Source organism: Ambystoma mexicanum, chromosome 14, assembly GCF_040938575.1.
Source record: "Ambystoma mexicanum isolate Mex_15411 chromosome 14, UKY_AmexF1_1, whole genome shotgun sequence".
NCBI classification, from domain to species: Eukaryota; Metazoa; Chordata; class Amphibia; order Caudata; family Ambystomatidae; genus Ambystoma; species Ambystoma mexicanum.
In genome coordinates, this window is record NC_090940.1 from 190,383,237 (window position 1) to 190,402,685 (window position 19,449).

General features: G+C 46.8%; 1 protein-coding gene across 2 annotated transcripts in view; it reads left to right on the forward strand.

The window, feature by feature from the left end:
- Positions 1-19,449, forward strand: part of JKAMP (JNK1/MAPK8 associated membrane protein) — a 408,720-nt gene that overhangs the window by 345,649 nt on the left and 43,622 nt on the right. For both annotated transcript variants that reach the window (XM_069638896.1, XM_069638897.1), the window contains one exon: positions 18,616-18,692. In XM_069638896.1, coding sequence (XP_069494997.1) covers positions 18,616-18,692 — 77 coding nt within the window. The remainder of the gene's footprint in view (positions 1-18,615; positions 18,693-19,449) is intronic.

The window sequence follows — 19,449 nt, forward strand, 5'->3', positions numbered from 1 at the left end:
CCACCACGATGTTCTACATACGGAAGCAGGGGGGCACCAGATCCCCAGCCCTATCCAAGGAGGCCCAGGATCTGTGGCACTGGGCCGTCGCCCAGGGAATGTTTCTGGTTCCCTTCCACCTGGCAGGAATAAAAAACACCATCGCCGACTCACTCAGCAGGGAGCTACGCTCGTGCCACGAGTGGGAACTGCGCCAGGATCAAGTGGATCGACTCTTCCGATGATGGGGCAAACCCCAGATCGACTTGTTCGCGACGGCGACGAACTCCAGTGCCAGAGGTTCGCCAGCAGGTTCCCCCAGCCGAGAAGCATGGGCGATGCTTTCTCGTTCCCTTGGGACGGCCTGTTTCTATAAGCGTTCCCTCCATTGCCATTGCTGCTCCGCCTCATCAACCAGCTCAAGAAGTCCAGGTGCAGGACGATCCTCGTCGCACCGGCGTGGCCGAGGCAGATCTGGTTCCCGGACCTTCTGGACTTGTCAACGTCCCTGCAAGTCAGACTACCGGCGGACGCGGATCTTCTCTCCAGAGAAGGAGGCGCCATTCTACACCACGACCCACAGTCGCTGAACTTGCAGGCCTGGCTCCTGCAGCACTGGAGTTTGGAGGGTACGATGATTGCAGAGAGGTTCTTGCAAAGGCCAGGGCGTCCTCAATTCTCAAGTGTTACAGTCATAAATGGAAGAGGTTCTCTGTCTGGTGCTGTGCACCGAAGATTAACCCTCTGCGGATTACGGCCCCTCAAGTGCTGCCGTACTTACTGTCGCTGGCCAAAGCTGGACTGGCTCACGCCTCCATAAAAATATATCTGGCTGCCATCTCCCGATATACCAGGACTATGGGACGGGCGTCCTTGTGGTCTCCTCGCCTGGTAAAGGAATTTATGAAGGGACTATTCCGATCATTCCTGCCGGTGAAGGCCCTTGCCCCGGCGTGGGAACTTAATGTGGTGCTGACCAGGCTCATGGGGGCCCCATTCGAGCCTATGCATTCGGCGCCTTTGAAGTTCCTGTCATGGAAGACAGCATTCCTCGTGGCTATCACCTCTGCACGACGAGTGGGAGAGATTCAGGCCCTATCTTGCAAGCCTCCATACTTTTCATGACACGAGGGTGGTGCTGAGGACGCACCCCTCCTTCATGCCCAGTGCCGTCGGACTTCCACCTCAACGAGCCCTTGCTGTTACCAGTTTTCTTTTCGACGCCGGCCGACAGGACTTTGCACTCGCTGGATGTAGCTAGAGCGCTGAAGTTCTACGTGGACTGCACAAAGAGTTTTCGGAAGACGTCACAACTGTTTGTGAACTTTGGGTCTGTGAATCAAGGGAAGGCTCTCTCGAAGACTTCCATTTCCAGATGGCTCTCCGGCTACATTATGCATTGTCACCGGTTGACAAACCGACCGCTGCCCGGCTGTCCGAGAGCCCATTCGACCAGAGCGATCGCTGCTACCACGGCGTTCCTGTCTAGTGTGCCCCTGCTGGACATCTGCAGGGCTGCTACGTGGAGGTCGACGCACACCTTCACAAGAATCTACTGCATCGATCGGGACTCCAGGGATGAGTCCAGGGTCGGCCAAGCAGTGCTGCGCAACCTGTTCGCTTAAGGTGAGCCTGGTGAGGAGGTAAGAGATGCTTAATGTTGAGTTGTTGTATTGCTTAATGTTGAGCCTGTTGCCACCTCCCGTGGTTGTGCATGTGTATACTGCTATGTATTCTTTTATTCATGAGCATGTGAATCCATGCCAGACCCCATGCTGGAGAAGGAACAAGTTACTTACCTGTAACTGTTGTTCTCCAGCATGGGTCTGGCATGGATTCACATGTGAACCATCCCACCTAACCCTCTGCGGCTCTTCACTTGGTCATACTGCCTCTTGGCGTGCTACCAAATCTGAGGATGGCTGCCAGGGGCGGGGCTTAGGGAGAGGGCAGTCATTGGCTGGGGGCAGTATGACCCAGAGATCAGTGATTGGTTACTACTAAGAAAGACAGATCAGAAACTAAACTGATACTGATTTTTTCTTTACCGAGTATTCCCAGCCTGACGACGGGGAATATTCATGAGCATGTGAATCCATGCCAGACCCATGCTGGAGAATGGGGTCTGGCATGGATTCACATGCTCATGAATATTGACGAGACAGTCGCGGCGGCCCTGGCTCAGCCTGTGGAGGCTACACCAGTGGTGGCGACCTCGGGGCCCAGAGTCTCCCTGCCACCGCGGAGGGAGTCCTCTTTCATGCCCATCGACAGGAGCCCTGTGAAACCTCCGACGGAGAAGAAAAAGGGGGGGCAGGAGGTCGTCGTGGATTCGGCCTCAACCTCTGAGGAGGAGCTAATCGAAGTCTTAAGCCACGGCATTGGCATGGAAGAAGACCAGCCCGTCAGGAGGGACCCCGACGTAGGAGACGACGAGAACATAGAGGGTGCCGACGGGGCTCCTGACCGCCCGTCGGACTCCCCTCAACCAGTGCCGCAAGACAACTCGGCGGCCATTTTGTTGGCTATACAGTCCTTATGCTCGGAGATAAGGACGAGATTGCCGTTACCACCAACTGAGGAACCTCTCTCGACGGGGGACCCGGAGCCAGGCCCTTCTGGAAGCCCCCCCCTCCTAAGAGAAGGATGATTCATCCTCCACCTCCTTTTCAACCATCGTGCCCTGCTCAGCCCTCCTCCACGACCTGTGGGGATGATACGGGGACTGACACGGCCGCGACGGGCACAGACGACGAGGTTTACGACAAGGATCTCCCGTCGGCACCTCCTCCCCAGGCTTCCCCGCCCGACGAGATTGGATCGTTTCATGCCATGATCGCCAGGGCATCCGAGCTTTTCCAGCTCTGCCCGGAAGAGAAGAAGAAGGAAGGTTTCCTTTATCAACGGCGCGAGACCAAGAGGAAGACGGTCCTCGCTGTACCTCTACTGGACGATATCTGGGATGAGGGTCTCGCCCTCCTCAAGAACCCATCCACAACGCCTGTGAGAAGGGACCGGTACGAGAAGAAGTACCGGCTCCCGGATGCGGCCCCCTTGTGCCTTCGGGCACAGCCGACCCCGGACTCGGTCGTCTCTGCGGCAGCCAGGAAGAAAGCAGGGGTGTTGGGGGCCTCGGCCTCTACGTCAACCTCCCCGCCGGACGGTGAGGGAAAGAAATTGGACACGATGGGACGCAGAGTCATCTCATCGGCAGCGACGACGATTAAGGCTGCCAACGCCTTGGCTATAGTAGCCCGCTACAACAGGGAGTTGTGGTACAAAATCGCCCCCCTGCTGGACTTCTTACCAGACGACAAGAGGGCGGAGGCCCTAGAGATCTTGCAGGAAGGAGAAGTGGCGTCGGACCACGCCATCACGATAGCGACGGACATCGCTGACACTGGATTTCGCCAGTTGGGCAACGGCGTGTGCCTTAGATGGCGTGGATGGCTCAAGGCAACTGACTTCCGTCAGGACGTGCAGACCAGAGTCTTGGACACGCCGTTCGACGGGAACAACCTGTTTGGGAAAACAGTGGACGATTCCCTACAAGCCAAGACGGACACGGAGACGGCCTGGGCTCTTGGTGTTTTCCAGCAACGACGGCCGCCCTTTCGGAGCGGCAGAGGCAAGCAGGGTGCCTCCAAAGGTTCCGGCGGCGGATTTTCCACCTATCGTCAAGCGGCCCGTTCGTCGTCGCAAGAAGCCTACAGGGGACGAGGCAAGTCGGGCGGACCCCGCCGTAGTCGCCAAGGAGGGCAAGGCGGCAAAGCCTCGTCGAAGCAGGACTGAACCGGCCGTGGGGTCGGGCCCCCACCGAAGCACCCCGGTGGGAGGCCGGCTGGCGAACTTCGTCAGCGTGTGGGAGTCCATCTCCACTGACCGTTGGGTGCTGGACACCCTGGCCCAGGGTCACGCGCTCGAGTTTCTAAAGAAGAGCCCGTGCGTTTCCCCCCCCCCCCCCCCCCCCCGTGGCCAGGAAGGAACATCATGTCCCTCAACTTCTCCTGGAGGTAAAGGCGATGCTCAAGAAAGGCGCCATCGAGCTCGTCCCAAAGAGGCTTCGGGGCTCCGGAGTTTACTCAAGATACTTCCTCGTGAAGAAGAAGACGGGAGGATGGCGTCCCCTCCTGGACCTACGACGACTGAACAAATTCATCAAGGCACAGAAGTTCCGGATGGTCACCCTCCAGCACGTCCTGGGTCAACTGGAGGAGGGCGATTTCCTGTCGTCGTTGGATTTGGAGGATGCCTACTTCCATATCCCCATCCTAAAGGGAAACCGAAAGTTTCTCAGATTCGTGGTCCAAGGGCGTCACCAGTTCAGAGCCCTTCCTTTCGATTGAGGTCGGCACCCAGGGTGTTCACCAAGTGCCTCGCACCGGTGGCGGCGCGGCTGCGCCTGGAGGGGATCCACGTCTACCCCTACCTGGACGACTGGCTCATCTGAGCAAAGACAAAGGAGCTCGCCGCAGAGCACACGGCGAGGACCGTCCAACTACTCACGGACCTGGGATTCTCCATAAACTACGCCAAGTCCCACCTGGTGCCTGCTCAAGACGCACTGTTTCTGGGAGCGAAGCTCGACACAATGGCGCGTCTGGCCTCTCCGTCGGAGGAAAGGACGAGGGCCATCTTGGGCAAGGTGCAGCGGATGCTGGTTGCGGACGCGGCCAGGGTGAGGTCCATCAAGAAGTCCCTCCTCGGAATGATGTCTTCTTGCATTTATCTCATCCGCCTTTGCAGGCTTCGGATGCGCTCGTTACAGGAGTTCCTGGACGCTCGCTGGATCCAGACGACGGGCAGCTTCGAGGACAGGATCACACTCGACGAGAGCTTCCGACGAGCGATCTGGTGGTGGGGCACCCGCGCGCCTCTGACGGCGGGCATGGACTTCCAGACCCCGGGCCACCAGAAGACAGTGACCACGGATGCCTCCCTGGAAGGGTGGGGAGCGCACACCGAAAATCTGCACGCGAGGGGCCTTTGGCTGCCAACGGAGAAGTCCCTCCATATCAACGTCCTGGAACTCCGTGCAGTGTTTTGGTCCCTCAGGTCCTTTCTTCCGTCCCTCAAGGGCAAGGTGGTGAGGATCTTCACCGACAACACCACCACCATGTTCTACATCAGGAAGCAGGGCGGTACCAGATCACAGCCCTGTCCAAGGAGGCTCAGGATCTGTGGCATTGGGCCGTCGCACAAGGGATGTTTCTGGTGCCGTTCCATCTGGCAGGGATAAAAAACACCATCGCCGACTCGCTCAGCAGAGAGCTGCGCTCATGCCACGAGTGGGAACTACGACAGGATCTAGTGGACCGCCTCTTTCAGCGATGGGGCAAACCCCAGATCGATCTGTTCGCGACGGCGACAAACTCCAAGTGCCGGAGGTTCGCCAGCAGGTTTCCCCAGCCGAGGACCATGGGCAATGCTTTCTCGTTCCCCTGGGAGGGCCTGTTCCTATATGCGTTCCCTCCATTGCCGCTGCTGATCCGGCTCATCAACCAGCTCAAGAGGTCACGGTGCAGGATGATCTTCGTCGCACCTGCGTGGCCGAGGCAGATATGGTTCCCGGACCTTCTGGACTTGTCAGCGTCCCCGTCAATCAAGCTGCCAGTGGACGCGGATCTTCTCTCCAGAGAAGGAGGCGCCATCCTCCATCACGACCTGAAGTCGCTGAACTTGCAGGCCTGGCTACTGCAGTGTTAGAGTTTGGAGGGTACGATATCCCGGCCGACTGCAGAGAGGTTCTTGCGAAGGCCAGGGTGTCCATAACTCTCAAGTGCTACGGACATAAGTGGAAGAGGTTCTCTATCTGGTGCTGGGCACAGAAGATGAACTCTCTGCGGATTACGGCCCCTCATGTATTGCCGTACCTACTGTCGCTAGCCAAAGCTGGACTATCTCATGCTTCAATCAAGATACACCTGGCAGCGATTTCCCGATACACCAGGACTACAGGGCGGTCTGCCCTGTGGTCTCATCGCCTGGTTAAGGAATTAATGAAAGGACTGTTTCGATCAATCCCTCCGGTGAAGGCGTCAGCCCCAGCGTGGGAGCTCAACGTGGTGCTGACCAGGCTCATGGGTCCGCCATTCGAGCCCTTGCATTCGGCCCCGTTGAAGTTTCTGTCGTGGAAAACAGCGTTCCTGGTGGGCATCACCACCGCACGACGTGTGGGAGAGATCCAGGCGCTATCCTGCAAGCCTCCATACCTGACCTTTCATGATACGTGGGTAGTGCTGAGGACGCACCCCTCCTTCATGCCCAAGGTGCCGTCAGACTTCCATCTGAAGGAGCCCTTGGTGTTACCAGTCTTTTTCCCGTCGCCTTCGTCGCCGGCCGAGAGGACTTTGCACTCGCTGGATGTAGCTAGAGCGCTGAAGTTCTACGTGTAGCGAACACAGAGTTTTCGGAGGACATCACAGCTGTTTGTGAATTTTGGACCTGTGAACCAAGGGAAGGCTCTCTCGAAGAATACATATAACCATCTAACACAAATTATTTACAAAGTGTTTCTAACACCCCTTTCAGGTACAGGTGTGTATCTGTGCAAACCACAGAATGTTTGTCGACACGTGTTTCGGTCGGTTATGCTGGGCTTTGGTCTGTAGCCCTATATTGACCCAACCTTCATCAGGCGGAAGCTATATGCAAACTATGCCTTGCTTCAGGGTAGCAGGAGTGAGAGACATCTAAAAAATGAAACAATTAAAACCTATTACCATCAAGTTAATTAATTGCCATCCTCATTACTTAAACACAATAAGTGCGAGTGTAATGTTATTCATTATTACACTGAATTGTACTCACCCCCAATGTAAATCTTGGAGGTATTACAAAACTAGGGGTGCTGTACCAAAAACTCAGATGGTTCAATGCCTTCTGGGTTAAGCCTAAAAGAAGATGAAGAAGCATTCCCCTGTAAAATTTCTGGTTGAGTCTAGCGCCGGTGTGATGTTCTCATCTATCACACTTGCTTCCAGTGTATACCTCAGGCATCCCAACGTTAGAATTTAAATTTCCTCACACACGTGATTCTAATGTTGAGGGGACAGAAAAACGGAGCACAAATGTCACTGTTGCCCCGTGGCCACAAGCTAAACACTTGCAGCCCTATCGTGTTGATTAACTGTGTGCCGGTAAAACTATTCTAATCTCTTTTAAATCTATAGTCCAATGCTGTATATATTAACCCACATAGTCGATCTAGCGGGCTGACATTGCCCTTGCATCTATCCTCAAATCCAGCGCTAGCCATTGGCAGCACTACCATGTGGTTTTAACCTTGTGCCATTAGAATGTCTGGTTCTCCTTTTAAAAACTGGAGGTTAACGTATAAAGCAATAACTGCTTGCTGTTGTGTAATCTTGAGTCTGGCAGTAAAGCTACGGCACCTCAGAGTCCGCCTCTCCAACTCTGGAGTGTTATTCTGCGAACAGTGTTCATAGAAAGAGGACAGCGGATTGAAAAATTGCAAGCCTCCACACGAAAAATTGAAAACATTTCTGCAAACTATTTCAACACATGCACTTTAAGAAGGATAATTTACATATGTCTCAGTATATTTCAACCCAGTCAGACAAATAAATTGCCATCTCAGATCTGAAAAGCCGCGTCTGCCACGTGAGTTCAATCCATAGTGTGGTATCCCAGTAACACAGTCCATATAACTCGCTGCGCATCGCTGCACATTTTATTCATATTCCAAGAAATGCAGATGCCAAGGTCTTAGTCGAGGTATTTTGGTTACCTCAAACGCAGGTGTTCATGGGATATGTGGTCCCCTGACCTAAAAGGATATCTTAACACTGGAGGTCTTTAGATTTGTGAAGTCATACACTCCTATTTTAGTGCAGGGATCCGGGTACTTATGGGGGCAAGTGGCCTACCTTAAGCCAAAGCCAGACCATTTATTTTCTTTACACAGGGTTCTCACGTCCCTTCACATGTTTGGTGGGAATGCTCCCAACCACCAAAAGACATCCAGGGAACCCACGTTAAGTATGGGGTACGGATGACGAGCTGTATAGGTGCAGATAAGGCACATCGATGAGTGTCCTCCACTACTAATCTTATCATTTATTTAGTGGACAGATGCTCATTTTAATGAGTATTCCAAGATGTCATGTGGGACTTGCATCATAAGCGCTTATCAGATTCCACTATACCGTGATGTTCAATCCATGTCGCATGGTGTTAAGTGAATAAATCCCTCTCTGTTCAATTTTATGTAGAGTCATCGCCAGGTTGCCTCCACGTGCCTGTGGTTTACTAGTCTGTAATATAAACCACCTGAGATCTGTATCTGGGTGGCCCAATTTGACAATGTGGTCCACCAGGGGTTTATCTGCCACTTTGTTTCTGATGCACGATCTGTGCTCAGAAATTCTTTGTCGTATCTGTCTAATTGTTTTTCCCACGTATACCAGATTACATGGGCACAGAATGGTATAGATTGCGTTCTTTGTCAGACAGTTGGTATGTTTTAGTTGCCATTTTGTGGCTCCATGGTGAAATTGATGTCTCATTTTGGTAAAAGGGCACACGGCACAGTTGCCACATTTATGGTGCCCTGCCACTGGTGGCAACCCCCGGTGGTTCAAAACTGTTTATTCTCGATCAGTATCGCTGTAGGCGTGCACCAGCTTCTGCCTCATGTTACTGCTCCTTTTGAATGTGAACCTTGGTTTTTTGAATAAACTTCCTGGTTGTTTCACCAGCGGCCAGTTCTTATTGACCATTCTTTCAATCTCATGTTAATGGGATGGAATCTGGTGACGCAAATGAGTCTGTCGTTTGTAGTTTTCTCCCGTGTGGTAAGACAGACATCCCTGTTGGTATTCGCTACACTTTTCAGATTATCTTTCACCAGTTTCTTTGGATACCCTCTCGCTGTCAGGCTGTCAGTCTATCTTTCAATTGTGCAGCGCGAAGTTCAAATTCATGTTCTTCTGAGCAATTGTCGGATCCTCAAGAATTGGCCATATGGGAGATTCTGTCGCAAATCTGCTGGGTGGAAACTGGAAAAATGCAATGAAGAGTTTAGATCTATGGGTTTTCTGTACAATGCGGTATTCTGTCTCTTGCCCGACTTTCAGATCATAAGATCTAGGAAACTCACTTCATTCAGACTCCACTCAATGGTGAACTTGATAATAATGTCACAATTGTTCACCCATTTGAGAGAGTCCGGAGCCATCACAGGTATAGCAGCCCAATGAGATGTCTGTTCTGAGCCATTACAAGTATAGTGGTCCCCATGGGATGTGCGTGTTCTACTTCTGAGCTATCACAGGTATAGCAGCCCTGATTAGTTGTGTTATGAGCCATTACAAGTAGAGCATCCTGGATGAAATGTGTGTTTTCTGAATCATTGAACATTTAATAGTCCTTTTGAGAAGTTGAAAGTTAAGTCAACTGTTACAATTGAATGTTACCTGCATCTTAAATGCATGTGTCTGATGCAGACACATTAACTCGCCTTAAAAGGATTTGAACTAACAGGTTACACAATAATCTCTGCAGCAGGGTTATTGACCCACTGAGTTGCCTTTCCCAACAGGCTATTGACACTAAAAGGCACAAAGGGTTAGGGCACTGGCAGTTCCATGCGAGGCTTGCCTGACATAAATGGCTTGTCAAAAGCTCTTAGCCTGTTTGGACTATCCTACATTAGTGAGAAGATTCAAAATGAGCTTGCTTTGAAATGTGCTAGATTTTTGGTAGTGGGTCTCAGTAATCAGACATGGGAGAAGCAGAAGTTTTAAAAAGCGAAAGACTGAGTAGAAGGGATTGATGACAGCAATGCCATCTTCTCACACTGTCAGAGGTTGGTGGGAAGAGCTCAGACACTGTTCTTGCTCTGTACTTTAGCTTGCTGCAGAAAATGGCGACATATGTTTGTGCTTTAACAGAGTCCTGCTAAGAAATGTGGGCATGATGCAATCGGCCCTGCTGTGAATATTTGGCATTGTGCAATGACATGCGTACGGTATAGCAGCTGTGTTAATACATTAGGCTACTTTGTCTGAATACATAGCAGTCCTTTTGAGAGTTACAGGTACAAGCTGTGCCACTGGATATATATATAGCACTGCTTCTACCTGTATCCATTATATCTGCTTGCAGTGGGTGGTCAGAAACAGTGTTAAAGTTCAGACCACATGACTAGCTTTGCAATTGGTGTGCTTATGTGATGAAAATAAAACAAAGTATGAAATGCCCATGCTGCTGCAACTGCACTGCCTCTGTTAAAGCCAATTAAGCAAAGATGCAGCCCTTCTTTAAGACAATTCTCGTTTTACATAATACTACCTGTGTCCTAAAGCAAAGTGAAAAGCATGTTCATGATTCAAGATGCTTTAATAACACTGAAACCTACAAAATGCAGGCAGTTGAACAAAGTCAACAAAACACAAATTCCCTTTTACATTACTCAGTGTTATCTTGATAGAATCATTAACAGAGGAGAGTGTTAAAAAAAAAATTAAACAGACCAAGACTCATCTTTGTTGCTTCTTTCAGGGAACTGTGTTGGTTACTAAAGTAGAGTGGATTTGCAAGCTGCTGCTAGCCAGGCTGTCTCCAGTGAGCTCCATGATTTATGGGGGTGCTGCCATAAAAACCTGTGTAAGTGGCACGCAAGGAAGAATTAAAAGGGCCGTATTGACAAGATTTCTGTGCGTAAAAAGGATGAATACGCATCTTATCTGGAGGGCTGGTCGTTGGAGCATTGACCCCCTACGAAGAGCTGAAGCCTGCTGAAGACCTGAGAATGACCAGGACTTCCTGCATTGCCTCCAGCCCAGTGGTAAAAGTGTACCAAAAAGTAGTGTAACTGCGACTTCGCCAGGGGGCAGATTAGGAAGGAAAGGAGCCATGTATTTGTCAAGTCTTGCTGGTTGACAGCTAATTGAGTTGAAATAATTTCAGTTTCGTTGTAACTGATATTAGGTGATAAAGTGGAGAAGTGTGCTTTAACTTCATAAAGAACAGTTCTGGAATGGTGAAAATGGTTGCAAAAAGTAGTGGAGCTGTTAACGGTAAAATAAAAATAAGTTGTGGAATACCGCTCCCGACCGGTCTCACTCGCTTAGACCACTGCTCCAGCCAAGTCTCATTGGACCGTTCCCTTTTCTCAGGATAGATCTCCTGAAGACCTTAATTGGTGCTCCGACCCTTGGGCTGGTGGAAACAGTCCAGACCGCTGCATGCTGTTCCTGTGCTGTTCCTGTCCCCTGGAGCCTTCGGAAGGTCCCGGAAGCAACCTGTGGGCTGACCAGCTTGGCTCCAGGTCATTTGCTGTACATTGGCCCCCGTTCCCAGTTTTATCTTGGAACTCTGCCCGTCTCCAGCTTAAGACCTAAGAACAGTCGTAATGCAGCTGCTTCCCTCCATTTTGAAGATGTGTATTTTTGGAGTGGTATTCTTTTTTTTCTTTGCCACCCAAGGAGCCTGCCACTGTTATTCACTGCTGCCCGCTTCCAGCTTGTTCTGGGGATCTACAACCCTCATGGGACTTGTGGTGGTCTGCATCTTAGGATTCCTGGGTTGGTCCACTGCAAAGCATCGGGAACCATCTCGTCCGCATTTGAAATCGGCACCTAGCTGATCCTAATCCCAAAGCCTAAAACTATCATTACACCCACAGCTCCTGGACTACTCGGAAACTCTCATACAATCGAACTAAGTGGGCATAGTGAATATAGGAGTTCTACAGTGGTTTCTAGGGGAGTCAGTTTGGGGGTAAGGGGGTTGACCCTGTATAGTTGCTTCTATGCCTCTCCCACCGAAGGGTTTTATGGGCGCAAAGTCTGACAAGAATCCCCATGGGCTTCCCATTGTGTGGTGGGGTTGGGAGAGGACCCCTAATTTTTTGAAGGTACCCTTGTTCTTAGTTTACTGTTGGCTTTGCTGCTACTTGTTTCTTCATTTTAAAGACTCCCGACACAAGATATCTTATTGAGACTTTTAAGGGGACTCTGCTTAACTACTTTAGCAGGGAAGGACTGTTTTGAGTGTTGGACTATTTTTATAAGGCTGGGGAATATTTTTCCATTGCTTTTGCAGTGTTTTTCTATTGGTTTCTCTGAATTTCCGTTGCTTTTGCATTACTTACCTTTTTACTTGTTTTACTGCATACAGTTTTGCATGTTCCATTACCGATTCATTTCCAACTGTCTTAAAAGTAAAGTGTTGGTGCTCTCTTGTGCTATCACATATTGTGAATGTATATATATTTATAGTTGTCATTTAGTAGTTACTGTTTAGTGTGTGTGTCTTGGTTACACCACCCTCAAATCTCCTGAAGTCTAAGCCTTCCTGCTCAGCAACCTACCTTTTTTAGAGTTTGGCTAGACCCAAGTGTCCCTTCTCTTTTCACTATTATAGGGTGGCCTCTCAGAACCCTTCCTCAAGGCTGGTTCTGAAAATCCATCCTAACGCCTGCTTTCGATGTGACGTCCGATTCCTTCTAGGTCTTTTGAAGTCTTTGTTTGCCTACACTGTCAACCGAGGAGAACAAAAAGTGTCCCTTGATACTAAACGAGGGAAATAAAGAGGCACAATTCAAGAAGTGTGTGTGTGTATATATATATGTTTTCTTTTTAAAGTAAAGTTGTATTATAGACATAATCTTTCACAAAAGAATATGTCAAGAAGAAGTAAAACATACAAATATTCAGTTTGATTTGGCATGAGAGAAATCATCAATTGATACAAAAATACAGATAATGGTGAAAGGGGACTATGGTATAATTTAAGTCACATAAATGAATACAAAACTGGCCCTTACTTCAGGGTAATTTTTAGAACAAGGATATTTTAACACCTTAAGTCAATACTAAAAGTATTTTGTGAAATAATAGGTAGACTGAGTTTATACAGGACTTATCTCATCATTGAAGTGAACACTCAATGTTCTAAGGTTCATTTAGGGATTCCTGCTATGGCGGGACGCGTATTGGGATTGAATATCTTCAAGCGGTACAAACTCACTCCCTTCCTAAAGAATTAAAAATGTAGGTTGAATTAATGAAGAGTAATAGTCCTCCATGTTCAATTATGTGACAACTGCCACACAGTTGGTGCGACTATTCTAGGATTACTAACCTGACGGGTGTTAAAATCGTTGTTTCACCAATGGGTAACTGTTGGGGCTCAAAAAAACTGTAAGGAAATGGAAAAAATAATGGTAGATGGTATAATGAAGATCCACCACTGAAAATCCAGAGTGTGCCATACAGTATGTACGATGTCAAAATAACTCACTTTTCTGGATTCCCTGTGAGAAGTAAAAAATTGTAAAATGGTAAAACATACCTGGAAGAATGGGCAAGATGTATAAGTGTCGTTTTCAAGAGATGCGCAGAATCTAAATCTATCCCGCCGTCGTGGACGTCGGCTATAGTAGTACCTATTTTTAAGAAGGGCAACAGCAGCGACCCATCAAACTTATCGTCCGATCGCACTGTTGAACCCTATTGGAAAGGTCTTTGGTTCTCTCCTCCTTAAGAAGTTCCAAATATGGTCAACTGACACCCCCTGTAATGACCCCTTCCAGTCTGGCTTTAAAAAGAACATGGGAACTACAGCCAACATCTTCATCTTAAGCATTTTAAAAAGCAAGATGCTGGAAGGGGGCCCGAAACGGTATGCTGCATTTATAGATCTAACATAGGCATTTGATCGAGTGGACAGGGCCCACCTTTGGGACAAGCTAAACAGCTGGGAGTGCCTAAACGAAATTCTTGAGCCCATAAAAGCGCTATACTCGAACATAGACATGTAAGTTTGTTTAAACCAACAAGGCTCTCTATGAGCATCTATACCGACGCTCCGAGGAGTGAAACAAGGATGCCCATTGGCTCCTTCCCTCTTTTTGACCTACCTAGGCGACTACCAGTCCACGGAAGTCCTTATACGATCCTTCCCACTGAAACTAGCCCAGCAAAGGATCAGTCGACTCCTCTACGCCGACGATTTAATATTACTCGATCAGACGCCTATTGGATTGCAGCGCCAACTGGACAACCTACTCCAGTACACAGCACTAAACAACTTAGAAATCAATCAGGAAAAAATAAAAATCATGGTGCTAGAAAAATTCACTAAAAAAGAACAATCATTCAAATGGCGCTTTCAAACAAGAGAAATCGATAAAGTCAAAACCATCAAATATCTGGGCATTACATTGGAGAGCTCAAAACACAAGATGCACTTCAAATCAGGAAATTGGCTATCCAGGTAAAAGCAATCGACAGAAAATATGGTTGTTTTCTACCATACCAGCCATAAACTTTTATAAAATTAAAGTTGTTCCATCCATCGTTTATGGTGCAGAAGCCATGCCTACTATACCAAGGGAAATTTGGCCAAAGCTGGAGGCCTATTTTTGGAGGACAGTCTTAGGTCTACCAAAATCTACACTGGTTGCTTCATTAAAACAGGATTACTAAAACAGGAACTCCGTCTTCTCTCACTAGAAGGGTCTCTAAATTGCAATTTGTTGATGTTACTTAGGAAATGTCTTTTAATCAACAGTCCTTCGTTATATCGATTGATAAACAGCGAAATGCAGAATTCAAGTTGTGAAATACTCCAAACTTGAAAATAGGATAACGCCAAACTCCTCTACTCTCTTGAAAGCGATGAAGACTAACTGGCCAAAAATCCTGAAAAAGTTGTTTAAAAAAACATAATGTTGTGATTGGATTGAGACTCTGTTAAAGGCCACAGGAAATAAATTGACAACCCACCTGCCTCCTAACATAAAAAAATTGAATGAACTGCAGAGCTTCATCAAAAAAATCTCCAGTAGACCAGCGCGAAATGTCCTTTTAAGAGCACGACTCAATCTTTTTGCTACAAACGAAATTCGTGCAATTAGTCCTTATGTTGACAAATAACTGCAGGCTCTGTAAGATAAAAAATGAAAAAGAGCCTTCGCCATCTCCTTTTAGTTTGCCCAGGTACGACGAAAATTAGGTCGTAGCACATGAAGCACTTTTTTACAAACCCTCTATTAGCCGATGAAGACCTTTGGTGGTCTTGGATGATAAATGGTGACAAACCCACCTGGCAACTGGCTAATTTTAAAATTTTACAACAAACAATGAATATGTTGACGAATTCGCAAGAATCGATAACTTAGTTTCTCTTTTTAAACCCACATGTTCCGAAATACTAGGAATTTTAAGTTCTTCAGCTTACGGAGTCAACTATATGAGTAACAAATTAATTAGTACTTCAACTAAGATTGGACAAATATCAGCTTACGGAAGAAAGAATACTAAGAATGCCAAGCTGATAACTCCATTGTAAAAATCATTTTATTGATTAACACAATAAAACATTTTTTTTGTTAAAGTTAAGAATGTGATTTAACTGCTCAATGGTGCCACTGAACATGTCTGCTAGAGGCTGAAATTCATAGACTGTCCTAAACCAGGAGTCAAAGAAGTGTGTGTTGGTATAAGTATAGGGCAAATACAGGTCCGACTAGGCATCTCAGGTAAAGCAACTTTTATTTTATTTCATTTTCATTTACTTATATTATGACTGTTACTTCAACCCATTTAGAGTTTCTCTCAGAAGACTGCACTGGGATTCCCTTGATTAGTATCAAGGACACTTTTGGTTTTCTTAAATTCATTCTATCCCTTTAGCCAAGGATATTTTTCCAGTTGCACCTGAAGTTAAAATTACGCTATATCAAATTTGGTAATATTCCTCTACATTAGTGCATCCCTCCAACCCATTAACTCTGCCAACCATGCAGGGCATGGCTTGGGCTCATTACACAGGGAAGATTGGCAGTTCAAGATGGTGGACTTCTGCACTATCACCGCCTCTCTCAGGGTCCTGGGGTCTAGTGCCCAACATTCCTCCCTCCCTCGCTCTCCTCCACTACTTTTTTGCCATGTGCTTGATCCTAAGGGAATCTCTGCTTGCCGCTCTCCTTGTTCTTGTGCATCATCTGGCCACATGCTCTTTCTTTCACCCCTCCCTAACTTGCCTCTTTCAGGCTTGGGGGCTTGCCACAATCACCTCAATGATCTCAAACTGCGCAAGGAGGCAGTGGGTGGAGGAAATTTCAAGTAGGGAGAGGATAGTGTTGGGAACATGCTACCATGACCATTAACTTAGCAAACACTGGCAGTTTCGTTACGAATAAAAGGAAGGCTCTTTTGGCGTTGGGTTTAGCCTTCCATTACAATCTATTGAACATTTTGGCTCATCAGAGTTGGGATATGGCAGTAAAGAAACCTAACCTGTATGTTATTAAGAAAAGGCAATCCTCAAGCTTCTTTGCCAATTAGTTTTGCAGCCATCATTTTGAACCTACCCCTTAAACTCCTTTTCTTTATGATAAAATACTGATATTAGCAACTGTTAGGAAATATTATCTTTCTGCTGCTTTCCTCCTGTAGACGTCTATGGGGCTACCCTTTCTTTTTGCTTTGTTTGGACTTTGCTTAACTTCCCTTGTCTATTTGCTCATTCTTATGGGACAACAGATCAGTCTATAAGACTAGAAGTGCTGAGAGACTATCCGCCTCATTACCAGTTTGGCGGTAAAGTTGGCAATAACTTTACCGCCAACTTTACCACTACACCAAATTACAAGTTTGGGACTCGTGGAATTACAGCGACGGAAATTTCCACTGTGGTAATTCCACCAAAAAAGCCCCATTGAGTCCAATGGACTGAAATTAAATGGGGAATTACACCGCTACCACCACTTGGTCCAGTGGAATTTCCACCAGATTACAAGTGGCGGTAACGGTAATTCGTTTGGGTGGTATTCCGGAAAATCTACTGCCAGGATACCGTCCAACTCGTAATGAGGCCCAATGTCTCTCTTAGTGAATTTCTTGTATTATTAGAATTGCAATCTCCCTAAAGTGAAGTGTGGTTAGGGTACATTGTATCTTTATAACTTTTTCTGAAGAGGCTTTTTGTTTCCATTTACAATTTCCATAGGATGGGATGGGCTGGTAGCAGCAGATATCTTTCTATTTTCTATTTTTTACTCGTGCACCTTTGCATTGATCACAAATAGCTACTAAATGTGTCTAGAGGTGTCCCGAGGTTGCCTGCTCTGAAGAATACTTCATCTTTTCATCGCCTGTGTTTTCACCTGGAAGTCTGCCTGGAACGCTGGTACGAGTACTGTGACTGGCCAAAACTAAATCCTGATGCCAAATGTTAGCTCTGCGTCCATGACCCCTGGGCCGCTGGCAGAACCAAGCACAGAAGATTGTGTCTACAGTGGAATCCAGACCCTCAGCAGTTGTCTCTGGAGAAATGAGTCAGGGGGGCAAAATGTTAGCAAACCTGTTCCCTCCACCCCCTCCTTTTCTCCATACAGTTACAAGGGTGTGAAGTCCTGACCCTAAATTCCTTTTTCCTGACTTTGGTCGGTGGAGGCCAGATGAAGGAGCCCTTCCTAGGCATTTACTAGTGTGTGTGTGTGGATTGAGTGAGTTTGTTTACCTGAACTTTGTGTACTTTTTTGAATGTTGGGCCATAACCACTGGCATCGTCCAAACCTACCAGGAAAAGTATAACTTTGGAACTGATACTTTAGGGCACAAGGCCCCAAACCAAGTTAGGGCTGGACTTAGTGTTGGGGAAATTGTTCTATGGTCATTCTAAAGTGCCTTTACTGAATTTCATGCATCCTGGTACTTACCTGTGTTTCACTTGTTGTTGAATGAAATGCATTCTTTCTGTTTTATTGGAATTGTGTGACAATATTTGCCTAGAGGTTTTGTTTGCTTAGTGTGTATTTTAAAGGCCTAATCATTTTATATTTTTGTACTTGCCCAACTAGAATTACTGTTGCTGGCCTGTGTGGACCTATTATGGCCCTAGACCACTCAGACCCCTCCTGAGACCAAGCCTTTACGCTCCTCTACCTTAATTGTTTGGGTTTGGCTATTTTTGGTGTCTCGCTGTTCGCCATAATAAGTTGGCCTCCCAAAATCCATCCCAGGGTTGATTTCGAAAATCCATTAAACAGCAACTGTGACCCAAGAGTGCTATTGGTGCCAGTTGCACTGCATTCTAAATGAAGTTGTAATACATTCAGCAGCAATTTGTGGATCCCTTTTGAGATTTATGGAAGTCACCGCGCATTGTAGAGACAATTAATGTACAGCTGATTTATTCTCTATGCACAGATCATTTTTTTTCTATCAGTCCCCAGCTTTATTAGGAGAAATCAGTTCAGCCTCCAAAGTAAGCATGGTCCTAAAGATAAAAAGGGACGTTTATGTATTTCCTCTCTTGAATACAAGATTACAATTTTGAATCTTGGCCAGACACCTGGGGTTAGCTGTATTTGCTTAAAATTAGGTGTTCGGCATAAAGAGGGCAGAAGGTAAAGCAGACCAGGAAAGTTCTAGGCGTTGGTTTATGATTAAAATATATGGAGACTTTAATGAAGAGGAGCAAGTAGATGGAGTGTCGGGTATTCGTGCGTTTATGGATTAAAATAATAAAATGTCAACTGTATATTTGCTATTGTCGTGCTTTTTTTCTGTCCTGACTTGTAAATGTACCATATTTTTCATACTGTCTGTCAATGTCGCGGATGTTAATCAAACTGTTTTTTTTTGTTTTCTTGTTTAGATTATGCCTTTCCTTATATTGTATTGGTGATATCCTTGATTACTTTGGCCGTTTATATGTCTGCTTCAGAAATAGAGGTAGGAAGACAGATTAACATACTTCCTAACTTTTTTTTTCAAAATGTAATTGATTTTGACTGTTTACCTTTGATTGTACCCTTGCACCTTGGGAGATCCTTCGTTATGCATCTCAGGATCACTTATATGCAGTTTTAAATGTATCTTTTATATCCTAAGATCATTGCCCCAATAATCTCAATGTCTTTCTAATGTGGTTCTTGCAATTTCTTTTCGCTGGAACGAAATCGAGCTTGAACCTACAGTTATTTTCGAGTGTTTGACTAGAATTTTTTTTTGGGACTGGTGTAATGTGTTTATAGTTTTTGCATTTATTTCTATCATAGGCTTCAGTAAGTAGCATGCATTTGTTTTGTTAAAAGGAAGGACATTTGAAGGCAAGCAGCTTATTCTCCATGTGTTTTATTGTCTGCTCTGCCTCGCTTCCCTTTATGAACTCTTTGAAAGATATGCAAAAAATGAGTCCCTTTCTTTAGCTAGCATAAGATCACCATTTAGTGTAGACTGTTCCATTAACAAAACTGTGGCCTGGCTCAATGTAAATGTCCCAATAGCAAGAATCTGCTTTCATCAAAGTGAGCAAGAGACCTACAGCAGTAACCATACTGCATGAAAGAGGGGGATACCTTAGTTACTTCTACACCTTGTGACCTTTTGTGGGTTGTAGTCTGTGGGGACTGAATCCTGAGCATAATGTGAAGCAGCATTGAAATTGATGAAGAAACATGGCATGGTGCCTGCATGGGCAAGCCCCTCC